At 35.4% G+C, this 27279-nt stretch overlaps 1 protein-coding gene across 3 annotated transcripts in view; it reads left to right on the forward strand.

The window, feature by feature from the left end:
* The first annotated feature begins 10570 nt into the window (after window positions 1-10570).
* The window catches only part of LOC126886795 (glutathione S-transferase-like), a 135258-nt gene continuing 118549 nt past the window's right edge, over window positions 10571-27279 (forward strand). Inside the window, exons 1-3 of one of the 3 annotated variants that reach the window (XM_050653858.1) lie at window positions 10586-10906; window positions 18442-18609; window positions 26131-26270. In XM_050653858.1, coding sequence (XP_050509815.1) covers window positions 10771-10906; window positions 18442-18609; window positions 26131-26270 — 444 coding nt within the window. In that variant the 5' untranslated portion in view covers window positions 10586-10770. Of the gene's footprint in view, window positions 10907-18441; window positions 18610-26130; window positions 26271-27279 lie in introns of all 3 variants that reach the window. The other 2 variants (XM_050653856.1, XM_050653859.1) reach the window with 2 other exon arrangements.

Genomic DNA, 27279 nt, shown 5'->3' on the forward strand with positions numbered 1-27279 from the left:
CCGGTTCAAAAATTAAAAACTCATCATTTTTAATTCCGGTGAACGTAGTCTACCTAAATCTGTTTATGTATAAATTGTACACGTTACCATAATGTTTTTTAGTCTATTGTATTCGAATATCTTCAAGGATTTTTTTAAAATGATAATTATATATTATATCGTTATAGTACAATTTCACGATAAGATATTCAAAACATTTATTAGTCATCGTGATAGTTATAAAACAATTATTCAGAGAGGGGCTAAATTATGGAATAAATTCATTTTCTGTAAAATGGACGACTTTGGAGAAAAATCCCCAAAATAGGTCGATTTTTATTTTTAAATTACAATTTTTTGACATATGTTCATAATAGTGACGTCATCCATCTGAGCTTGATGACGTAATCGATGATTTTTTTAAATGGGAATAGGGGTCGTGTGGCACCTCATTTGAAAGGATGTTCAATTCTCTATGCAGTAATATAAACATTAATTTCATTATTTATACATGGTGGCCAAAAAAATAATTTATGAATTAAATTAATTGACGAAAAAAGAAGAATGTACATTGCAATTTATTTAACTCAAAATACTTTCTATCGCTGTCAGAGAATATAAAAAAATGTTTATTTGGCAAATAAACATTGATTTTCGCTTAAATTAAATGTTCAAACTGGCAGAAGGTAGGTTGGAGGCTGTTTGTGATTTAATTTAAGCGAAAAGAAATGTTTATTTGTGAAATAAATATTTTTTTTCTATTTACTGACAGCAGTACAATCTATTTTGAGTTAAATAAGTTACATACATTCTTCTTTTTGAGTCAATTAATTTAATTCAAAAATTATTGTTTAGGCCACCCTGTATAAATATTGATATTAATATTTTTATTACTTAATAGAGAATTGAACACCTTTTCAAATGAGGTGCCACACGACCCCTATTCTTATTTAAAAAAAATCATAGACTACGTCATCACGCTCGGATGGATGACGTCACTACTATGAAATATATGCCAAAAAATTTTAATTTAAAAATAAAAATCGGCCTATTTCGAGATTTCTCTCCTAAGTCGTCCATTTTAAAGAAAATTAATTTATTCCATAATTTAGATCCCCTCTGTATATAAGCACTTTACTGTATATTGCTATGCGACAACACAGACCAAATCTTTATAGTGAGGCAGATTCTTGAATGGATTCGACCATTTCTCGACCAAGATCTCCATTTATATTTTTTTTTTTTTTTTTTTTTTTTTTTTTTTTTTGGAGGTCGTCTGACATATGTCTCCGATGGCACTGCAGCCTCATGGGCTTATTGTGCCAACCATCCTACCTTTTATGTCACCCAATCCACAAGCTTGGTTCCACGTACCAAATTGTACATCCCTAGCATGGGTTGGGTGGCATATTCTGCTGGACTTAATTTTGGTTGTCCATAAATAGCCTGCCTTTTGTGATCCAAAGCCTCACACTCGTACAGTACATGATGTGCTGTTTCAGTTCCCCTATTGCACAGTCTGCAGTTAAGGTTCCCTTCGTACAGCCCAATTCTATTCAGGTGTCCTTTTAGGGCACAGTGACCCGTGAGAAGACCTGTAATTATGCGGAGCTGACTCCTATGTAATTTTATTAGTTCCTCAGCTCTCCGTTTTGAGGGTTCCCTTATTAAGGGCCTCCCGTGTCGCTGACCAGGTACGTTCCCCCAGTATTCTTTGTGTTTGTTTTTGACCCATTCCCTGACTTGTCCCCTAATTATTGTTTTAGGTACTCCTAGAGCAGGTTCTGGGCCAAAATATAAAGTTGATGAACCGTTCCTTGCCAGCTCATCTGCTTTCTCATTACCGTCTATCCCGGTGTGTCCTGGCACCCAGAATAGAGTTACACTATTTCTTTCGGCCAGTTCTTCCAGTTCTTGCCGGCATTCCCATACCAGCCTTGACGTCACTTTCGGGCTCATTAGTGCCTTCAGTGATGCTTGGCTGTCTGTGAGTATATTGATCCGTCTATTTTCATAGGCCCTCAAGTTGTTCATTGCGACACACTGCAGAATTGCGTACATTTCCGCTTGAAACACAGTTGTGTATGTTCCTAGTGAGAAACTGAGTCCTACATTCTCTGTTTCACTAAAAATACCGGCTCCAGTGCCTTCATCGGTTTTTGATCCGTCTGTATACCAGATCGATCCTCTGATTTTGCTACTGATGCTGTTCCATTCCCTTCGGTCATTGATTTCTATTCCGAAGTTCCTATTAAATGTGTATTTTGGTACCATGTGGTCAGTGTATGTATCAGATATACTTACCCCACCATAGTTCCAAATCTGATTATGGCCAAGGTTCTCGTATTTATCCCTTGGTTTTCCTTGCAGCCTGTATGCTCCCATCCTCGCTTCCCCTTTGATAAATATATCAAGAGGGGGTAGGTCTAACAGGGTTTCCAGTGCCGCCGTCGGTGTTGTTTTTATTGCTCCCGTTATTCCCAAGCATGCAAGTCTTTGTATCCTGCTTATCTTGTTTATAGCGGTTCTTTGCTGCATCTTTGTCCACCATACCAAGGATGCATATGTTATCATGGGTCTCACTATCGTTGTATATGTCCAGTACGCCATTTTCGGACAGAGTCCCCATGTTTTTCCATGTGTGCGTCTGGTCAGCATTAATGTCGCCTCCGCTCTTTTAATTACTCTTTCAAGCTGTCGGTTCCAGGTAAGTTCTGGGTCCAGTATAACCCCTAGATACTTTACCTCTTTAGACAGCTCCAATTGTTCACCATTAAGGATCAGAGGCCCTAAGTCCTCCAGCTTCCTTCTTCTGGTGAACGCAATTGTGACTGTTTTGGAAGGACTGACTCTCAGCCCTTCTTCCTCAGTCCATTTGGTGACAATATTAAGGGCCTGTTGCATGCGTTCCCTTACTATGTTTTGGAATTTTCCCTGAACAAGGACTACCAAGTCGTCTGCATAGCCCAGGGTTTCATGGCCGTTCAATTCCAGGGACTCAAGCAAATCGTCCATGACAAGGTTCCATATTAGCGGGGACAGAACACCTCCCTGCGGACACCCTCGTCGGACCTGGGCGATAATGCTCTCCCCTAGAATGGACGTATATACGAGTCTCTGTTGTAGCATGTGGTCTATCCACTTGCAACAAATTTCATCGATCCCTTTTCTCCTCGATGCTCTTGAGATTGTTTCTAAGGATATGTTATTGAACGCTCCTTCTATGTCCAAAAAGGTCGCTAATAGTACCTCTTTGTGCTTGAGAGCATATTCAGCTTTTTCTACAAGCTGATGTAATGCTGTCTCTGTTGACATTCCTGCTCTATATGCATACTGGTTCTTATATATCGGTCTGTTTTCCAATACGCCATCCCGTATATGCCTATCTAGCAGTTTTTCTAGCGTCTTAAGCAGAAAAGACATAAGACTTATTGGTCTCAGAGACTTTGCCCCATCCTGTCCAGTTTTTCCAGGTTTTGGTATAAAAGTTACTCTGATCATTCTCCATGCCTTTGGAATATATCCTAGAGCCAAACTGCTCCGAAGCACTGTACATATTCTATTTGCCAGAAGGTCGGATCCCTTCTGCAACAGTACTGGATAAATCCCATCTAATCCTGGCGATTTATAAGGTTCGAATGAGTGTAGTGCCCATTTTACTTTTTCCCCAGTTACTACTTTCTTTGCTGCCTGCCATTTCTCCTTGGATGCCCACAGAGGGGTATCTAGTTCTGATTTCTGGCAGTTCTCCAAAGTTAAGTCTGTAACTTGGGAACCGGGGAAGTGGACTTTCAGCAGTTCTCTAATAGTTCCTTCCCCTGTTTCTGTGTACTCTCCGTTTTCTGTTTGGAGAGTATATATCGGGCTCTGAGGTCCTTTTGAGAGAATCTTATGGAGTCTGGCGTATTCTGGAGTTCTTTCTATATCCTCACAGTACCTTCTCCATGATTCTCTTTTCTGCTTCCTCAGAGTTTTATTGTACTCAGTTAGGGCCTTTCTGTATTCATCCCAACTGATATTCTTGTTCATTGCGTTGTTGAATTTTTTACGAACTTTCCTTCTTAATTCTTTAAGTCCCTCATTCCACCAGGGCACTTTCCTGTTGGATTCCTTATTGATTGAAGGACAGTTGTCATTATACGCCGAGATGATTGTGTCTTGCAGCTGCTCCACAACCATTTCGAGGTCTGTTGTATTTCTTATCGTATCCTTAGTCTGTTTTAAACTATATTCCAGGTCTGCTTTATAAGCCTCCCAGTTAGTTTTCCTAGGGTTACGATAGGTTTCTAGGGTACATGTTTTTTCCCCTACTTCAAATTGTATGTGTCTGTGATCCGAGCAACTCGCATCATCAGACACACGCCAATTTGTAATTTTATTGCTAACGTAGTTGGTGGCTATCGTTATGTCTATGACCTCCTTTCGAGCCCTAGTCACAAAAGTCGGTTTATTACCTGAATTTATTATGTTCAGCTCGTTTTCCATGACAAATTCGAGTATAGATTCACCTCTTACATTCGTGTTCGTACTTCCCCACGTTGTATGATGTGCATTAGCATCACAGCCGATGATCAGCTGGGTTCTGGACCCCCTGAAGTCTCTTACCAGCTGCTCCACTTCCTTAGTTGGAGGAGAACCAGGTGCATCATATGGAAGGTACGCCGATGCGAGCGTAATCGCTCTTGACACCCTTCCCCTCCCCGGCCTTATCTTGACTGCCGTCAAGTCTCTAAAACAAAAATTTGTTAACGGCAGTATGTTAAATTTCTTTTTGATAATAATGCAGGTTCGAGGGACCTCGGAGGTTCTGTCATATATGAGTTCCCCTCCAACTCCCCCTAACCCCATAATATTTCCCCTGTTCACCCAGGGTTCCTGAATAAGGGCCACATCGAATTCCCTTTTTGCAGCCGTAAGGGCAGCCGAAGCAGCCTTACTGTGCTGCAAGTTAATTTGAAGGATTCTGATTCTCCCCTCCATCTTTTGCTCCAAGGACTCTAAAGATGACCATTCCGAGTCTGTAATAAGCTCGGAAACGGTTCCTCTCGAGGGCCCTGAAGGACACTTCGTCTATAGAGAAGGCCAGGAGTACTCCTTCCTTCTCTACTTTTTTGTTTAGAAGGAGCCACCCTCCCACTCTTAATTCTGGGTTCTGTTGCCCCAGTCGTGTTCGGATAACTCCCTCTTCTTGTGTCTGGCCTGGTATAAACACAAGAACTTTGGGTCTTTTGGGAAGATCTTTGGATTCGACAGCCGTCAAATCCGCGTTCTCCCACAAACGGCCCAGCCGTTCCACTGCACCTACCAGCCAGTTTTTGGTGTGTTCATTAGCGGGGGTAATCCATAAGACGCCTCCGCTAAAGGTAGTTCTGGCGAACTGCAGTGGATTACTGCTCCCCGAAGGAGCTTCATCCATTGCATCCGCAATCCTACTCTGGATCAGGTCAGCTTGAGCCTGATCCAGTGTTACCTCCGGATGTCGTCGATCTATGATCGCCATCCTGAGTCTTTGTGCGGCCTCTGTATAAGAGTCAGCAGGTCTGGGAGCCTGCTTCGTCTTTTTGGAGACCTGGGGTGGTGTAGCAGAGTACTCTCGGGGTCTCTTCTTACTTTCTTTATCGGGTCCTTTGTCTGTCCCGATAGCAGGTCTAGAAGAGCCCTCTTTCCTCTGCATCCTTTTCCGTGGTCGTTGTTCCCACGTCCCTTCTGCCATTTTTCTTTCCTTTGTCTGTTTCCTCTTCTGAGCCCCAGACAAACGTTTTTTGTCTGACAGGTCCATTCTTTCAGCCCCTGTCGTGATTGTATCAGCGGTTCCTTGAGTTCCCGCTGATGCTTCACTGTCGTGTTCTATTGTGTCCACGACATTGCTTGAGCTGGAGGACTCGTCCGAGTCCGAGATCACTCCAGCCTCTTTTTTTTTATTTTGTTTTTGTTGGTCCATGTTTTATCCCACGAGTAGCTAGGGAAGTTTTGGTCACCTGTGCCAGAGCCCCGCATTAACACAGGAAGGCTAATAAAACCAGGGATTCGCCCATTTCCCGGAGTTCGCATAATAGCGGCTTAGCAACCCCTAAGTCCCGTAGGAGCATCCTCTACTACGCCAAACCTTCGGCTTATGCTGTTCCACCTTAGCTTGAGGGGATTTTTATTGTGGTTACCTTCCACTTGGCCGGCCGGTTAAGGCAAGCCCCCACACCTGGCAAACATTTCCTCAACAACCATTTCCATTTATATTACTAAATCTAATAGACAGAGCAACAAGTTATCGGAGAGGCCCAAGGCCTCTTAGCAGTGCCGGAACGCACTGCTAACTTTTTTTTACAAAACCTAAATTTTCTATTTATTTTTTTTTCTTTTCTTAACCAGTGCCGGAACGGCAAAAGATCACCTTTTTTGCTGTGGAACATATTTTTTAGGTTTTTTGGGTCATTATTAACAAGAAAGGTAACTTGTGATTTTTCTCAGAAATGGATAGTTTTCGAGTTATAGACGATTTAAAATCTAAAATATGCGAAAATACGCATTTTTGAGGCTTAAAAACTCAAAGTACTTAAATTGTCGTTTAAACATTCATTTTCAATATTCTGAAGAGTGATTGGATCTAACTTTAATTTACACCGTTGTTATTTAATTGTTAAATATGCGTGTCCGTCCGATTTTTTTGCCGGTGCGGCGCGCTCTGTTTCAACAATCTCCTATTTCCCTCCCAAAAATATTTTTTAGATTCTTTGGAACATTCTAAATAAAATAAGTTTCTTGTCATTTTTCTCAAAAGTTAATAGTTTTAAAGTTATAAGCGATTTAAAATCCGAAAATGTGCATTTTTCGCTTTTTTCAGATTTTAAATCGCTTATAACTTTAAAACTATAAACTTTTGAGGAAAATGACAAGAAACCTATTATATTTAGAATATCCCAAAGAATCTAACAAATATATTTTTCAGGAGAAAATAGAAGATTGTTGAAATAGAGCGCGCCGCACCGGTAAAACAATCGCAATTTACACCTTTCAGTTCTCTGATACTCTTCAGGATCTTGAAAATGAATATTTAATCTATTGGCAACACGGGCGCCCACATAAAAATTTTTAGGGGGGCAAACGTGAAGATGTTACACATTATACAGGGTGTCCCGAAAAGATTGGTCATAAATCATACCACACATTCTGGGGTCAAAAATAGTTCGGTTGAACCTAACTTTTCTCAGTACAAATGTGCTCATAAAAAAAGTTACAGCCCTTTGAAGTTCTTCTCCTTCTTAAAGTGCCTATCCGTTCCGGATGTTGGCGATCAGCATGGCTATCTTGACTTTGTTTACCGCAGCACGGAACAGTTCAGTGGTAGTCGTGTTATACCACTTACGTAAATTTTGAAGCCAGGAAATGCGTCTTCTTCCCGGTCCTCTTTTACCATTTACCTTCCCTTGAAGAATCAGTTGGAGAAGGCCGTAACGCTCTTGATTTCTCATTACATGTCCTAGATATTCTAATTTTTTTGTTTTGACGGTTATGAGAATTTCACACTCTTTCCCCATTCTACGCAGGACTTCCACATTGGTAATTCGGTCAACCCAGGATATACGTAAGATGCGCCTATAACACCACATTTCGAAAGCTTCGAGCCGATTCATAGATGCAACAGTTAGTGTCCATGCTTCCATTCCGTAGAGCAGAACTGAGAATATGTAGCATTTCAACAGACGGTATTTTGTTTTTAAAGCTATGTCTCGACTGTTGAAAATGGGTCTCATTCTAACGTATGCTGCTTTCGCTTTTATTATTCGCTGTTTAATTTCTGTTGAGTGGTCCCATTGGCTATTTAAATTCGTACCCAGATATGTATATTGCTCAACTCTTTCGATATTCTGTTGGTTGATTGTCAGTTGAGCGTTTAGTATTGGTTTCTTACTAATTGTCATAAATTTGGTCTTCTTTATGTTAAGAGCTAGTCCGTATCTGTTGCTGACTTCTGTTATACGATTTGTTAAGATCTGTAAATCATTGAGATTATCGGCAAAAAATATGGTGTCATCTGCATATCTAATGTTATTCAACCATTCACCATTTATCAATACTCCTTTGGTACAACCCTCTAAAGCTTCCTTAAATACCCATTCAGAGTAAATATTGAATAGTAGTGGAGATAAAATACAGCCCTGTCGTACTCCTCGTTCTATTGCAATTTTATCAGTTAACTGGTCTTCTATTTTGATTTTGTCCGTTTGATTGTAATAAATGTTTCTGATAATTCTTAGATCTTTGTTGTCAATTCCAATTTCTTGCATTAGAGTTATTAATTTGTCATGTTTTACTCCGTCAAATGCTTTCTAGTAATCTATAAAGCATACGTATATATTACAATTTACATCCCTGCATCTCTGAAATAGCACTTGGACAGCAAAAGGGGCCTCCCGTGTTCCCAGAGCATCACGAAATCCGAATTGTGTTCTTGTTAGTTGTTCCTCGCACTTTGTATATATTCGTTTGTGAATGACCTTTAGAAATGTTTTAAGTAAATGGCTCATAAGGCTTATAATTCTATAGTCTTCGCACTTTATCGAATTGGGTTTTTTTGGAAGATTTATAAAAGTTGATTCTAGCCATTTTTAGGGAATTATGCCTGTGTCATATATTTTGTTAAATATATTTGTCAACCATTTTATGCCGTCGTAGTCCATAACTTTTAAGAATTCGAAATAAAAATGATCAGGGCCTACTGCTTTACCATCTTTGGTACTTTTGATGGCATACGTTACTTCTTCAACTGTAAGTGGAGGTCCAGATTCGCAATTGATGTTTGTTGTGATGCCAGTGTTACTTCGTATATCTTGAAAAGTTTTTTCCACGTATTTAATCCAAATATCCCTTTTCTGTTCTATTTCCAATATTATGTTTCCCTGATTATCTGTCAGAAATCCAGTGTTCTTGTGTTTATATAAGCCTGCAGCTTCTTTGATCTTTTTATGGAGGTTACACGAATCATGTTTTTGTTGTAATAACTCTATCTCTGTACATTTCGACCTTAGCCAATTTTCTCTTGCTATTTTAATAGCCCTTTTAATTTCGTTATTTATTTTGTTGTAGTTAGTTATTCTTATTATCTTTAGCCTTTCTTCTGTCTTTCATCATATATAGAATCTCCTCTGTCATCCATTTCCTCCATCCATCCTTTGAAGTTACAAAATGAAAATCGATTTTTTTCAATATATCGAAAACTATTAGGGATTTTTTATTGAAAATGGACATGTATCATTCTTATGGCAGGAACGTCTTCTGGAACATCTTCAGGAACTGGCGATAAGCCAGTTTTTTGTCGAGATGCGGCTTCTTTTTTAATATTTTTACATAAACATTTTATGGGGGTTTTGTTCCTTTAAACCCCCAAATGTTTGTGTACAGTCCAATTAAACTATTATTCTGGTACCATTAGTTAAACACAGTGTTTTTAAAACTTTTTTGCCTCTTGGTCTGTTTTTGAAGTCACTTTTTATCGAGATGTGGCTTATTTTTCAAAATATAACTAAAAATCTAAGTTATAAATAAATTTTCAGATTATTAACAGGTGTCTATAATCATACTTAACCATATACAAATATGTGGTGGATTCGACAAATATTCAAAATATCTCGATAAACACTGGCTTATCGAAAAAGTACTTAAAGGCAAAAATGTTTTTAAAACATTGTTTTTAACTAATGGTGCCACAATAATAATTTAATTGGAACGTACACAAAAGTTTGGGGGGGGGGATTAGGGAATAAAACTCCCATAAAATTTTATGGGGTGCACAAATTTAACTTTAATTTTTTTTTAAGATGTTGCTGCCATAAAAATTCCACACGTCCATTTTCAATAAAAAATCCTGTAAGAGTTTTAGATATACGAAAACAGATCGATTTTAATTTTGTAACTTCAAAGGGCTATAACTTTTTTGTGTGCACTATTGTATATAGGTAAGTGAGGTTCAATCAACCTATTTTTGACCCCAAAATATGTGCTGTGTTTGTGTTATAATTTATGACCAATCATTTTGGGGCACCCTGTATTTTGTATACTTTGGATAACCATATATAGTTTAAAGCACCCGAAAAGCCAGGAGGGGCACGGCCCCCCTTTGCCCATGGGTATGGGCGCCAATGCTTGGCAACCTCAAAAATACTATTTTAAATATGAGTTTTTAAGCTAGAAAATGCGTATTTTCGCATTTTTTAGATTTTTAATCGTTTATAACTCGAAAACTATCAACTTGTGAGAAAAATCAGAAGATACCTTTCTTGTTTAGAATAATCCAAAAAACTTAAAAAATATGTTCCAGAGCAAAAAAATGTGATCTTTATATTTGTTTAACAAAAATGTTTGAACAAATTCTGCCCAAAAATTCCGCCCGGTACCCTTCAGATTTGCAGATTTGTTTAAAGGGAACATTTTTGAATAGGAATCAGCAAAGAAACCGAATCAGAAATTTTTTCAAACGGGAGCGGTCTCACCATATGGACTAAAATGTTATATTATCAAAGAATACTAGTGGGTGTGTTTTAGTATTCTTTGTAGATACAGACCACTATCCAAATTTCGTCTACTGCGCTGCGCCGTTGTCACGAGCCACGAGTCACGAGTGTTTGCACTATCTCGAATCTCGACAAGATTTCGACCTCGACACAAACAAAGTGTTTCCACGAAGTTGTATAAAAACACTTTATTTATATACCGGTGCGCGGTGTTTCGTTTAATTCGTATCGTATCAGATCAGCGGTAGTTCTCTCTACTCTAAGTGGACAAATTTAGTTTTCTAAAATGGCACATACATATAAACTTACATATTTTGACTTCCCCGGAAAGGGTGAAGCAATTAGAATGATCTTAAGCTATGGAGAAATACCATTCGAGGACAAACGTATCCAGATGGGGGATTGGCCAAAAATTAAGCCAAGTAAGTAGGTACTTATTATTTTATGACTATAGCCAGAGCCGGATTTAAGGCAGTGGGGGCCCCTGGGCAGCAGGGCCGCCGCTGAGGTGTTGGCCGCCCGTGTGCAACTTAATATTTGCCGCCCCCTTCCAACACTTTAGAAATATGTACATACCATTTAGTATTTAAAGAAATGTGCAGAATATGCATAACAATAATAATTTGTAAATAGATAAATACTTGAACAATTGGAGTAATATCCATGATCCAACGCCCATTATTTGTATATCCTAATTTAAACTTCCATTTAATTAATATAAACCGTGAATAATCATAAACAGATAAAGAAATTAAAAACAAACTTTTCTGGCTTCCGTTTCGGGAAAAATTTTGACAATGTCTTTGTTTTTAATATCCAATATCGCACACACTTCATGTTCGATAGATAACATTGCTAAAGCAGAAAGTCTATCTTGCTTCATTGAAAATCGCAAATAATTTTTAATTATTTTAAGTTTTGAAAACGACCGCTCACCCTTAGCTACACTAAAGGGTAGGAATATACGTACGATTCTGTATTTAAGAATATTACCAGGACGTTTTTCCGCGGTAACATATGGTTGAATAGCTTTAATTTCTTCATATAAATCGATTGCACTAATGTCAGTCTCTGAGCTGTTTAGGTATGTCTGTAAGGGCTTTATACACTTTCTCACAATTGAATATGTTTATCCATTGAATTTCAAAATTCATATCCCTTTTGTTATCATTTTGCAATTCTTCTAAAGCATCATATATATTACTTAGTCACAAAACAAATGAGTGGTTTAGTGCCAGATTTTTAGATTTGCTTATGCCACAATTTTTGTCAATGGGATAATAAGGTCAAACTCGTAACCAAATTATGACTCAACAAAAAAGACTGAATTCCACTTGATTATGTTCTGAGTATTTTGTAATCCATGCAAAAAGGGTACTTAAAAAATATGCATTACATAGAATATGATTTAGAAGACAAATAAATTATTGTAGGCGAAGGAGGCAAGTTTGGCTCAAATTTAAGTTCAAACTTTGTAAATGTGGAGTAAGCAATGTTTTGATCAATGTTTTATACTCAGTGGCGTAGTGCCAACTCAAGATAACGATAAATAAGAAATTATTTTTGATATACATAATTATGTTTGCATAAAACAAAAATTATTTTATGTGAATAATGTGCTGACTTTTTTATGTTTGGGATTTTGTGGGGACCCCCGGAATGTGGGGGCCCCGGGCAGCTGCCCAGCCTGCCCTCCCTTAAATCCGGCCCTGGCTATAGCAATATATTAAAATAGACAAAATATAGCCTATTCTAGACCTACAAAGCTGAAACAATAGCGCTTTTCTTTTTATACTTATTCATATAGTCCAGAAAGCCACTGTGTCCAAGGTGTCCAAAAAATTTTTATTAAATTAAATTATTTGACAAATTGACAAAAAATTAAATTATAGTTACTAATTTATTCCTTTCATTTGCACCATACTGTATACACATGCAACGGTGGAAAATAGTGTCGCGCACGCTTGATTAGCAATTAAAAAACAAAGGAGTTTTGAATATTGTATTGCAAAAAACTCTTCGGCATTTCATCAATCGATGTTTAAAGAATATCTACCTACCTTGGCAGCATTCAAATTTTCAGTTTTTCATATAGTTTTTGAGGGTTAAAAATGGCCGATTTGGCAATTTTTCAATTTTTAATCGCTTATATGTCAAAAGCTATCAACTTTAGAGAAAAATCGCTAAAGACCTTTTCTGTTTGGAATGATCCAAAAAACTTAAAAAAGTTTTGTTCCATGAAAAAAATAATTTTAGGAAAAAAACAAACAAAATCGTTTAAAAAATTTTTGACCCACTTTTGGTCCTGGCAACATGCAAATTTGTTAAAAGGGGTCCTTTTTGAGTTTTTGACTAGGATTGTGCAAAAAATCCGAATCGGAATATATTTTTCCTAGTGGATGCGCAGTGGCTTTCTGGACTAATACTACTTTAATAATATTTTTAATATCTGAGATAATATATTAAATATAAGGCCATTTAGGCCCAGAGCTTGGTTATTTCATGCAATTTTTTTTCTGTTGAGTGATATGGTTCTCCAATTCTGGACATTTTCTTCCAAATCCGCTATAACCACTTCTCACCATCGTCTTCTCGGCCTCCTCTTCTTTTTCTTATAGCATAGCAGAGCCGGATTTAAGGCAGTGGGGGCCCCTGGGCAGAATTGTTGTGAGGCCCTACCTCCTACCATTAAAAAAATATTGTATAAAAGTATTTAAAAAAAAAAAGTATGGTACACAGCCAACTACAGGGATTTCCCGTTTAGCAATTAAAAAAGAATGTTGATCTAATTTTATAAATATATTTACTTATTTTTAAATAATAAAAAAAATACAAGAGTAATAAAAGATATTAAAAATAAACATAGTAAAATGTATAGTTAAAGACCGAGTAGTATTCGAGATTTTTTAATTGAAAATTCCTAGATTGTGTCTGACATGTCTAGTTGTTTTAAGACATTGTGTTCAATGCTCATTATAAATAGATGTTTCAAACGCTTTTGGCCATCGTTGACCGAAGTCGATTTTTAATTAACTTAAATTTTGATAATGATCTATCTCTCTCCACAGCAGTTAGCATCAGAACTCAAAATATAAACGAAGTGTCACCACAACGTTTGGAAACGCATTATCCACGTTCTTTTCGCAGTCAGTACATTTGAAGTTCTTTACTTATTTGATGAGCTGATTTCCTCTTTAAATGAATTGAAAAATCCTACAAACTTTACCAGTTGGACACCTAGATTTTCATCTAAATCATTGCTATAAATGTCGGCACGCTTCAGTGAGTGATCCTTAATTTCATTGGGAGTTAAATTTTCCAAAAAATGTAAAAATCCAAAATTGGAATTAATGGGTTCATATACTTAAGCCACTGACTTAAAGAGGAAACGAAGTGACCTATACCTAATAAGTAAAGTAAATCTAGCAGATAATAAATGTATGTATAGTAAGTTAATATTGGAATACATAATTTGTGAACTGCATAGTAAAATAAAAGTCATTCGTTATTAATATAAATTCGTCCTTATTCGAATGATGTAACAATAGTTTCATAAATAAAAATAATGTCTAATTACTTACAATTAAATCGGTCATTTCAAAAACAGCAAAGTCCACAATTTTCAGAAACTAACTTTTTGAGAGGAATAGACTCCTTTAACGCCCGGTTTCATAATCAACTTAAAGTGAACATTTAACTAAAGTTCACTTTACAGTTGACATTTACCCATATGAATTGCATTGATAAAGGTACCAACTAAAAATTTAAAGTCCACTTTAACTGATTATGAAACCGACCGTAAGATAAACGTTGTGTGCAAAAACGACACCAGTCTAGTAAAAACATTAGGAACAAAATTACAATATACTTAACTCTGAATTTTGATATCAATTTCATCCATCTTTCGACTACATATATAGTTAGTTTTCTTTGCTCTTCTGTAAAATTAGGAATATGTCACTCGTGTTGTTTTTGAAATGACCGATTCAATTAATAAATCGATGGTACATTATGTTGATATTAATTATTGGTAATTTTTTACGAATATTTTTAACAATTACTTTATACTATTCTACAATTAACTTATTAAAAAAATAACATTGGCTTTTATATTTTTAAAAATCTATAGGTACCTACACAGTTTTTCTTATTTGTTATATATTTCTTTGCATAGATTTACTTTAGAGATGTAATAATATCTAATAAACGCAATATTGGTTAAATAAAAAAAGAATGTGTGTGTACTTTGTACGCACGTAAGAAGTTATACTTCTACTACATATGTGATTTTTAAGACAATACCAAAAATTTAAAAAAATAAAAGAATAAAACGCACACAAACACATTGAAAAATGCCACAAAGAAAAAATTATTTCTGAACGATAATAATTGTTGGCAAAAATTTAAATACGCATTTTCTGAAAAAAAAAATTATATAACAAATATACTTACAATCATAAAATGCATAAAAAAATAAAAAAATAAAAACTTGCATCGGGAATCGAACCCGTGAATTTCGCGGCGCTTTGATTCGTAATCGAAGCCTAGACTCACTCGTCCAATTCCACATTATTTGTCATGTGGAAAAATAGGGTAACTGAACGTTTTACTGTTTGACAGTTGTTTTGAATATAATTAAATTATGTAGTTTAAATTTTGTGGAAGAAAATATTAAAATATAACAAAACAGCAAGAAAACAATATATTAGATGAAGATTGGTAGAACTTTTGTTGGTAATCAAAGTAAGTATGTAAATAAAAGGATTACATACCTACTAGATAAATAAATCTACGCCAAAAAATCATAATTTAAAAATAAAAATCGGACCTAATTTGGGATTTCTCTCTAAAATCCCCATTCTTGAGAAAATAAATGTACAGTAGAGCGTCGATTATCCGAACGTCGATCAACCGAACGACCGCTTATTCGAACTATCGACTCCCGCGTCCCGCACTCGAATACCGAGCAAGCGTTAGTAATTGACGCTTAAAATATCTTCAATTTTCTTCAATATTGTATCCAAAAATAATTATGTTGTTGCAAAGACTGCACTTTTTTGTTTAGTTGCTAGTTGTCATTATCAAGATATAAATAAATATGTAGGTATATAAATATGGCTTTTATTCACTTGTGGATAAATATGTATGACTATAAATATGTATCAATATATTGTAGTTCGATTATCCGAACAAATCGGTTTTCCGAACACCTATGTCCCCCAATTAGTGCGGATAATCGACGCTCTACTGTATTTCAACCTAATCCAAATGTATAATTACAATATGATTATAATAAAAACTACTTACCAAATTAGAATGAGTTTTCCTTGTCCAAAATAGTCCAAAAGTCCAAAAATATAGGTATATGAAAACTATTTAAAAAGGCAGTATAACTATTAACTAACTTTTGTTTGTTGTTTCTTTTCACACAAATTTTAAAACGCAACAACCATAAATAATCTAACTACAGCTGTGCCACAGCCGCCATATTGAATAATTTTTGACATGTCATTTGAACATCCAATCAGAACAAAGTTATAATGCGCATGCGCCGGGATCATAGGTTTTAACATATAAAAATTCACCCTCATATCGCCGGTAAAGAAGTATAACTTCAAAAATAAAAAAAGTAAAGATTGATATGGGATTCGAACCAGGATTATCCACGTCCGAAGACAAACGACCAGTTCTCGTCGCCGTCCGCTCGAACTGTCAAGCCATCTAAAATACTCGACGACAGAGTAGGATAGTGACGTCGTCGATACTCCCCTTGAATTAGAAAGAGACTACCGACCAAATAGGCTTATTTATCTCTGTCGCAACCGTCACCCATTTTAAGATCGTAAGGCGCAATCTAGAGTATTATATATCTATGGTTTTCACACCCATAAGTCAGGATATTTCTTGTCACCGTGTTAACAATTTTTAAATTAAACCAGGTCCCTTGCCCGGTATTTAATTCAATTTTTGTATGCAGTCTATTGTTTGTCTTAAGTCTATTTTTTATATCTTCTTCAGCTGTTCCTCTGTTTGATATTATGAAACCTAAAATACCCCGCACAAACCTTATGAAAATTGGGTCCCAGTGGATTTCGTTCATACTTTGGGAAACTACTCTTTGAAGCATCCTGATAAAAAGTTCTCATGGGCACAACTCAATCGTATGAAGGATTTTCAAGATATAGAGGCACAAACTCGGAAAATTATAAGATTTACTGAGTATTCCAATTCGCTGAGTTACTGGTTATCTGGTAACATGTAGAAGTTTGGATCAAGGAAAAATACTAGTAGTCTAGGATTTTTTCATGGCTATCCAATGGCGACCTTTACTTTGACCGTGACCTTAACGGACGTCATCTTCTAGAGTTTCGAGGGTTTTCGGCATTTAATTGATGCAAATGAATTACTGGAAGTTTTTTTGAGGTCGCTAAACACGAATATGCCACCAGAACCGACTCCTGGAGCACCTGGTTTCCAAGGTCAATGACAGGCGCTCCTGGAGTTTCGAGGGTCTTTGGTACTAAATTAATGCAAACGGATTAGTTATAGGTTTTTGTGGTTGCTGAACACAAATACGTGATCAGCACAGAGACAAGAGCACCTGGCGCCTAAGACAGGTTATCTTTCGGAGTTAAAAACCTAAGAGTAATCCATTTGATTCCTCCAAAACTCCAGAAGATAACCTGTCTTAGGCACCAGGTGCTCCTGTGTTCAGCAACCTCAAATACCTATAACTAATCCGTTTGCATTAATGTAGTACCAAAGACCCTCGAAACTCCAAGAGCCCCTTTCATTGACCTTGGAAACCAGGTGTTCCGGGAGTCGGTTCAGATGGCCTATTCGTGTTTAGCGACCTCAAAAAAAACTTCCAGTAATTCATTTGCATCAATTAAATGCCGAAACCATCGAAACTCTAGAAGACGACATCCCTTGCAGTGGCCCTGGGCACCACGTTCTCCGGAGGTCAATTCTGATGGCATATTCGTGTTTAGCGATCCCAAAAACCCATGAGCGGGTAATTTGTACTTGTGCATTCTTTTGATTACCTTTGTCTATTTTCAGCTGTTTTAGTTATGTCTTCTCCGTTGTTAGGTATTCAGTTTTATTTAAGTTTATTTCCATTCAATTTTTTGTATATTCCTGTTCCAGTTTTCTCATCATAAAACTGAGGTCATATTGGTCTTGAGCGACCACTATTTGGTCGTCAGTAAAACTTAGAGTATATATAGGTAATCATCTTTTACTGGTATGCCCATTCAAAAAATATTTTGAAAACCGTAGGGGACAAGAGACAGCCCTGTAGCAGTTCCTTTGTCATCTTAAATGGACTGTATATGGTACTGCTCATTTTGAAAGCTACTTTGTTGTTCTTGTAGAGTGCTTTTATTGCTTTTACTTTTTAGTGCTTCCTGAAATAATATACCGCATTTATACTCAGCCGTGTTGGACAGGGAAGTGGGCAGCGTGAATGTGTAAATAGTTTACTCGCGCTGCTGCTCCTTATGCTACTGCCATTTCACGGCGCTCCCTCAAAAGTCGGTTTTCGAGATAGAAGTCAAAGGATTTGCAGAGCGAGCACGAGTGGGTATTCACATTCAACTACTCTCTCTCTCTCACTTAAGGGAGCAAGACGATGCTGTCGTCACATTCCATTCTTGTGAGTCGTTCGGTAATGAGTTGTGAGGACATTGGCGAGGAACTGATGTGAACAGTGAACACCTCACTCGCGTCGATACCGTTTTTCGGGAAATATTTCCGTCAGCGGCAGCAGCAGTGGCAATAGCTGAGTGTAAATCCGGCCAGATATTATTTTTTTTTAATAATAATCTATTTAACCAGTAGCGGCTCGTGATATATGAGATTTGGAGGCAAAATATAATCATAAAAAACAATTTTTTGTGTTATTTTAAAAATTGTTTGATTCGATTAACATATTTAAAGTTATTATACATTTCAGCTACTCCTCTTGGACAACTTCCCATATTAGAGGTCGATGGTAAAGAAATCCCCCAAAGCACTGCAATCAGCAGGTACTTGGCATCTAAATTAAACCTCGATGGCAAAGATCTGAAGGAAAATCTTGCACTAGATGTTGCAGTAGAAACTCTCTTGGATTTACAAAAAGGTGAGTACCTACTTTGATTTAAATTGCTGCCGGAAAGTGTAGAAATATAGTGTAGAAATATATACCTCTCTAGGCACATCGCCACGCAGCTCGCCAGACACCTCGCCACGCACTCACTACATACTTGCCATGGTAGAACCTATGTTCTATGCAATTTGTGGCGATGTGCGCGGCGAGGTGCGTGACGAGCTGCCTGGAGAAGTGCAGGCAATGTGCCTAGCAAGGTGCGATGCTTCACTATATTTCTACACTTTTTATTAAAATACAGATACACACACCCAAACCACTGGCGAAGCGTCCATGTAACCACTGTTACCATTGATAGCAGTTAAAAATCTTGCAAATAAATATTTTATGACGATGAATAATTCTATTTACCAATATTTTTACCAATAGAAATATATTATTATATTATGTGGTAATAGTACCTAACTCAGTAAATAGCCAACTACTCGAAGACACGAAAATATTGGCGAGTTTATGTGACTCAGTTGCACTGTATTATACTCTGTTACCAGACTTATTTCTGGTTACAATGGTTATATACTCACGCGGGCGCTAGGGACCGGCTAGTGACTGAAAATTTTGAAGAAGCGACGGCATAAGCGCGCTGTGTATCAGTAGCGTTCTTACCAGATTTAAAATTGGTGACAGTACCTATAAAAAGTGTGCGTGCAGTTAACCATGGATGAGTGTCGCTTCTTAATCGATCAACTACTTGAAAAGTAATGCTCCTTGTATACTTTTGAAGAAAAAAATGAGATTAAAAATGAAAGACCTATTTTAAACAATTTAAAAAAGGAATCAACAAATGTAGTTCGATATTTTAAATTTAGTTGGTACTGTGAGAATCCTTGGTTATATTATGGTTGCAAGAAAAATATACTGTATTGTTGGCCATGTCTTCTGGTGGACCAGGTTCACGATTTAAATAGTGTTAGATTTTTAAAAAGAACATGAAAGACATGAAATTTCTTCGTTACTTACATGTAAGATGTATTTATACCCAATTTGATTCAGTTTGGCAAAACAAAAATCAAAAATTCTCTTAATCAAGCTTTTAAAGCAAATATTGCTAAACATAATGAGTTTGTTAAAAAAATAGATAATTATATCCTTATAATAGATACTGTATGTTTTTGGGCCAAACAAAAACTAGCGTTTCGTCGTCATTTTGAGTGCGACGACTCTGACAATCGAGGCAATTACAGGGAATTGTTAACATTAATTGCCAAAAAAGATCAAAAATTTTGTCAACATTTAGAAACATCTGTTTTTTCGAGAGTGTCAAGTGATATACAAAATGATATTATTGAAGCTACACTCACCGGCACAAAATTCCGCCACCCAAAATTGTTGATTAAGTTTGACAATTTATAACTTTATTATTTGTGCTCCGATTTTTAAGATTCTTGCACCAGTTTGTAGGTACATGTATTCATATTGTTTGATATTATTCCGGTAACAAAAAATTTTGCTTGCATGTCATTGTACAGGGGTGAAAGGAAGCGTTGTATTTTCTCCTAATTTTAAAAAATTCTGTGGAAAAATGGAATAGCTGATTTTGTTTCAGAGTCCTGTCATATCTTTCCGGAGGCATCACCAACATTTTGTTTTTTGAATTTTCCGAATATCGTTTTTCTTGTAAGAGCTGTACCATTTTTTGTAAATAAAAACACTGACTGACTCATACAATTGAGGTTGGATTGATAAGATTAGAATGGCCCGCATGCAGCCCAGATCTCAACCATATTGAAAATTTATGGAATGAATAAAAAAGCTATTGGCCGTCATCCTAGGCCTCCAGAAAATTTGGTACATTTATGGCCCTGGTAGAGGAATATCGGGCTATTTCCCAGGCAAGGAAAACACATATTGATTAGATGCTAAACAGATTGCGAGCAGTCGTTGCTGCAAGAGGTGGACATAACCGCTATTGAATTGTTTTGTTGTTAAATTTGTTTTGTTTTGTTAATTTTAGTGCGTTTGATATTTTTTATTAAATAAACCTTCAAAGCAGTGTTTTTAATTACAGCTCTTACAAGAAAAGAAATATTCAGATAGTTCAAAAAACAAGACCTTAGTGATACCTCCAGGATAATACAAAAGGAGTATGAAACAAAATCAGCCCTCCAATTTTTCCACAGAATTTTTTAAAGTTAGGAGAAAAAACAACGCTTACATTCACCCCCGTATAATGCCATCTAAGCAAAAAAATTTTTGTTACCGGAATAATAGTAATTGACATCAATACATGTACCTACAAACTCGTGCAAGAATCTTGAAAATCAAAGTACAAATACTAAAGTTATAGATTGTCAAACTTAATTAAAAATTTTGGGTGGCGGAATTTTGTGCCGGTGAGTGTATATATACATTTAGCCATATCTTAATTTTTTTAAATAAGATTTTTTGCATCTGGTTTTGGTAACACTTCAGAAAAAGTCACGCATCGCCACTGACCCAAACTTATATGGAAGTCACCATGTATTTTAAACTAATATTTATTTCTTTTGAAAAAACTTACAGTACAGCTCGGTAGTATAGGTTATTTGCTTGAGTTGCAAATTGAACGAAAATAAATAAACTAACTTTTGCGTCCAAAATCGAAAATATGCCTCATGTGGGGTTATAGAACTTACAACGAGGAAATATTATTGGTCTTGTGGAGAAAGTAATGTTCTCAGAGGGACATAACTGTAGAGCTAGGCGTACCTAATACAAGGCGTTCTATCCAAAACTTATGCTAGGTAACAGGAGCTTGGAAAGCTCAAAAATAAAGCAAGGGAAAGTCGCCAAAAGTAATAATGGCTCTCCACAATCGTTTAATTGTCCAATAAGCTGAAAGACACCCAACCATTTCTCACCTGCAGCTCCAAAGGCAGCTTTTGGAAGTTACAGGTGTAACTGTTTCAGTTGAAACGATAAGAAGAAGAGTTCGTACCAAGAAGTATATAGCAGGAGACAGTTATGGGCTCCCGAGTTGTCCAGGCAGCACAAGATTGATCGCCTAAATTGGTGTTTTCACCACCAAAACTGGAACATTGTGAATTGACAAAATGTGCTATTTTCAAAAACAGTCCGGATTTAATGTAATCAGATGGAAAATCAGATGACCCACGAAATGTACTTGGGGATTGAGGAAGACAAGCAAGAACGAAAACTGTCAGATCTGTTCACAAATATACAAGGGGAAGTGTAATGTTCTGGAGAGGAATTGTGATCCGTAAAAAAACTCCTTTAATTTTCATCCAATCAACTTTAACTGCTCACAGGTATGTTCATAACCTGTAGTCAGGCTCTGGAGAGGTGCAACAGGAGAAAATTTAATTTTATTGGATGATAATGGACCTCTACATACCATTAAAGTGACTACAGACATAATTGAAGCATAAGTGTTTGCTAGCACACCCTTGTTGCAGAAGCACACCCTTGTTTGGAGTGGCCTGCTTGCTCACCCGAGCTTAATCCTATAGAGTATTTGTGGGATATGCTTAAAAGAAAAATTAGAGCTCGCCCGGATAATCCACAAAACACCACACGGCTAATACAAGCTGCTTTTAAAGGATGGAGCAACCTACCACAACAAAATGTTGATAAATTGATTAGGAGCATGCCCACGCAAACTGAAGCTTGCAAAAATTAGAGCTCGTCCGGATAATCCACAAAACACCGCACGGCTAGTACAAGCTGCTTTTAAAGGATGGAGCAACCTACCACAACAAAATGTTGATAAATTGATTAAGAGCATGCCCACGCAAACTGAAGCTTGCAAAAATTAGAGCTCGTCCGGATAATCCACAAAACACCGCACGGCTAGTACAAGCTGCTTTTAAAGGATGGAGCAACCTACCACAACAAAATGTTGATAAATTGATTAGGAGCATGCCCACGCAAACTGAAGCTGGCATAAGGACTAGAGATGATAACAGTGACTACCACAAAATATAAAAAAAAATAAATAAAAACAAGTTAAACATTATTCGTTTTTTTACATTGAAATTTTTTATGCTATTGACTTTAAAACAACTACTTTCAATTTGTTTGTTAAATACTTTTTTGTTTTATTTAATTGTTATGTATTTAATAAATTGCTTTAAAATAAATATTGTTTGACTTCGTATCTTCGTTTTTTTTTTAAATTCGCACGGAATAGTAAGAAATATCAGATGATTCCAACTTATAGTTTGGTTGTGTGTATGTATCTGAATACGTTTTTGACGCCTCAACACATCCGACCTTAGAGTAGGGAAATATTTCACAGTGAAATTCTCCCTACTCTAAGCATCCGACAAAAGTTCTACAAGTTTTTTTTGTCGAATATCTGAGTTAAATATTGTTTAGATGGAATTAAGCAGCAGTTTTTTGTAATACAGAAATCGAAAAGTCAAACATTACTTAGTTCAAAATGTAACTTTCATTTCAATGAATTGTGGCTTCATCCCATATAAATACAATATTATTTAATATCCGCAAAACTATTATCTGATAAATTATTTTCCATAAGCAGATAAATTGTTCGATTGTTTATGTCCTTCTCCTCGTCAAACGCTATGTAGACCAGGGCGGATCTTTAAAAATATTAGTACATTTGGACGTTGAGGGGTGACTCAAATTGTTTTGCAGAAATTGCTTGAAAATAACTCAAATAATAATATTTGAGTTATTCTCCCTCTCAAAAAGGTCCGGAACATTGTTTAAATAATCAAAATGTCAAAAAATGAAGGAAAAATTCGATTTTTTTCTTCGTTTTTTGATTATAACTTTAAAATTATTTATTTCCGAGAAAAGTTGTACTAACATAAAAGTTGCATAATTAAATTTCCTACAATATAGAATTGGTTAAAAATTTAAAAAATAGTCACCCTTGTTGCAAAATAGCAATAATTGCGAAAAAACTATACACAAACAAGTATTCGTATTTTACGTTTTTTCAACCATTTATGCTACACTTAGGACCTTCATATTTCACCCAGAAAAACTTTATGATACAGTAAAACAATACTGTAAATTTCATTAAGATCGGTTCAATAGATTTTGCAAAATAAATTTTACAATCCAGCTTTCGCAAAAAAAAATTCGTTTTTTTTTAATTGTTACAGGACTGAAAATAAAGCAGATAGCAAGTTGAAATTTTTTTGCGTATAGAAGTGTACTGTACCTTTTATTTGCAATTTGCAAAATTAAAATCGATTAACTGCCACGGCGTCAGGAATTTTTTTAAATAAACATTAATTTTATTGGTGCTACGCGCAGGACAGCGGATAGTTTGCTCTGATTGGGCATTTCAATGACCTTTTGATAATGATTGATACATTTTAATTTTTATTACATTTCGATATAAATAAATAAATTTGTTTATTGCAAAATAAAAACACATACTCTATCCTTTGAAATAACACTTTTTTTAGCAAAAACTTTCTTTGTTCATATATTTTAACTTAGAGAATAAAAGTTTATTATTTTTAAACATATGCAATTGTTTAAACAATATTTCACACACAATAATAAAATTAGTTTGGTTTTTGTGGAATTAAAATATTAAAATACAACAAAATAGGTATAGAGTAAGAAAATAATATATTAAATAGAGATTAGAAGAAATTTTGATGGAAATCAACTTGTGTGAATCGAACACCGCTGTCCTGCACGTAGCACCAAAAATTAATGTTTATTTAAAAAGTTTCCTGACGCCGTGGCAATTATTCGATTTTAATTTTGCAAATTGCAAATGAAAGGTACAGTACACTTCTATAAGCAAAAAAAAATTCAACTTACTATCTGCTTTATTTTCAGTCCTGCAATATTTTTAAAAAATTAATTTTTTTTGCGAAAGCTGGATTGCAAAATTTATTTTGCAAAATCTATTAAACCGATCTTAATGAAATTTACAGTGTTGTTTTACTATATCATAAAGTTTTGATGGGTAAAATATGAAGGTGCTAAGTGTAGTATAAATGGTTGAAAAACGTAAAATGCGAATACTTGTTTTTGTATGGTTTTTTTCGCAAGTATTGCTATTTTGCAACAAGGGTGACTATTTTTTAAATTTTTAACCAATTCTATATTATAGTAAATTTAATTACGCAACTTTTATATCAGTACAACTTTTCTCAGAAATGAACAGTTTTAAAGTTATATTCAAAAAATCAATAAAAAAATGGAATTTTTTCTTCATATTTTGACATTTTGATTATTTAAAGAATGTTCCGGACCATTTTGAGTGGGAGGATAACTCAAATATTATTATTTGAGTTATTTTTAAGCAATTTCTGCAAAAAAATTTGAGTCACCTCTCAACGTCCATCTCAAAACAGATGAGCCCCGGACTAATGTTTTGCTCATCCTTTTTTAATATTTTGCTTTGGTATTTGCTATTTTCTGAAATATATATTATTGTTGAATGCCTGCTGATATTTTATTTTATCACATTATTCTTTTACAGTTACAATAATACTATGTTATTTGAGTTTTTTTTATCTTATGCTAGTAATTTTTCCCGGGACTTTTTTGACGGGGGATACAATCAATTGCCCCTCACAATCACTGAATTCAATTATATCTGACATCCTCCTATATTATCATATCTCCCTCCAATTTTTTTAGGCTTCTTCCAATTTTCTAACTTCCTTCAGTTTTTCCCTTCAATTCCTTCTAATTTTTGCGTATTTATTGAAAAGGACGAGGGATTCCTAGACTGAGAATGTCTTTTGCGGCACAACATTTCGGTCCAATGATTTTTAAATTGTTATTGTATTAATAAGTTATTGAGTTGAAAAAGAAAACAAAAATTAAGTGTGATTTTTAATTTCAAATATCTCATTCAAAAGAAAATTTTGTGTTTATTTTAAGGGACTTTCGGCCCTCTGTAATAATGTAGTCTTTCATTCTGCGTTTAAATTTTCCAAAAATACTTATTAGTTTTCTCAGAATTCGAAAAAAATGAATGCATTTAAAAAGTATTGTGTTATGTTGGTATTGTTACGTTGGTAGATTGCCATGATAATCTTGCGGGGTTGAAATGTCGAGTTGAAACACTGACTCTAACTTTATAACTTTATTTACGATTTACAACATCAATCAACATAAGGTTACTAAGATGTTGTTTCGCGGGGTGGTCCTTTAGGACACCCTTCTCGCAGGATGGCTCACTAGCATAGTAACGATCTGAATAATAACAATCCTACAATAATAATAATCTCAATCCCTCTGTGGGCTATTTATATCTCCTTATAAATTGAACTTTGAAAAGTAAAACTATACGTGAGAGTCTACGAGGTTACACAAACAAAAGTGCGTTAATCAACCTTCGTTTTGTTTGCATATTTAGAAACAATATCTTTTGTAACAACTGAAATTATTTAAAATTATATACGTCTTTTGATACATAAAAATAATTATATTATACAGTAAGGAGTTTTTTCCCCTTACTGTACAATTGGACCGAAATGTGGCGCCTACGCTCTTAAAGTGCCGGATTAGTGAGAGTCTACTGTATTTTATTGTAATTTTTTTTTATAGTTGGCGTCGGAATAAAGTATGAACAGGACGCTGCTAAGAGAGCAGAGAACGTTGAAAAATCGAAACAAGTTCTACCTGTTTATTTTGGAAAACTAGAAGAACATGCTAAGAAACACAATGGTTACATAGTTTTTGACAGGGTAAGTAGAGTACAAGAACTTCTAAACAATAGTTCTTATTAAGTACAGTATGCGGCGAAATACACAGTTGTGAAATCAAGATTGAAATGTTTATGAATATTTATACATATAATTAGTATACATGATGTAGGCTTGCAAACATTATTCACGACGATGTGTCTACTAAACAGATGTTAAGTACGCCTTCTGGCATGAAATAAAGTCCACAATTGCAGAATGTTAGATCGTGGAACGATCTGCCCCCTTCAGCATTCCCCATATATACGAATCAGGTGGCATTAGGTCTGGTGAGTGGCGATCTCCCAAAATCATCGTCCGGAAAGCTATAATAAACTGCCTATAATAACTCTCTCGTTAGAAAAGGGCAAAATTATTTTTCATAAAGTAATAGAACATAGAAACTTCGAGTTTTTCAAGTATAATCAGTTTCTCTGGAAAAAGTCTAAATATGTATTCCGTTGGTGTGTGTGTTGACGGAATTAATTAAATAAGTGTAACAACGAACAGTAATACAGGGTGTAACAAAAATACAGGTCATAAATTTAATCGCATATTCTGGGACCAAAAATAGTTCGATTGAACCTAACTTACCTTAGTACAAATGTGCACATGAAAAAAGTTACAGCCCTTTGAAGTTACAAAATAAAAATCGATTTTTTCCAATATATCGAAAACTATTTGAGATATTTTATTGAAAATGGGCATGTGGCATTCTTATGGCAGTAGTATTTTAAGCAAAGGTTATAGTGAAATTTAGACATCCCATAAAAATTTTATGGGGGTTTTGTTCCTTTAAACCCCCCCAAACTTTTGTATAGGTTCCAATTTAATTATTATTGTAGTACCATTGGTTAAACACAATGTTTTAAAAAATTTTTGCCTCTTTTTCGAAAAGTCTAGTTTTTATCGACATATTTTGAATATTTGTCAAATCCACCACATATTTGTATATGGTTAAGTACGATTATGGAGACTTTGTAATAATTATATGAAAATATGAAAATTTATT

The sequence above is a fragment of the Diabrotica virgifera genome, chromosome 6 (genome assembly GCF_917563875.1).
Source record: "Diabrotica virgifera virgifera chromosome 6, PGI_DIABVI_V3a".
NCBI lineage: Eukaryota > Metazoa > Arthropoda > Insecta > Coleoptera > Chrysomelidae > Diabrotica > Diabrotica virgifera.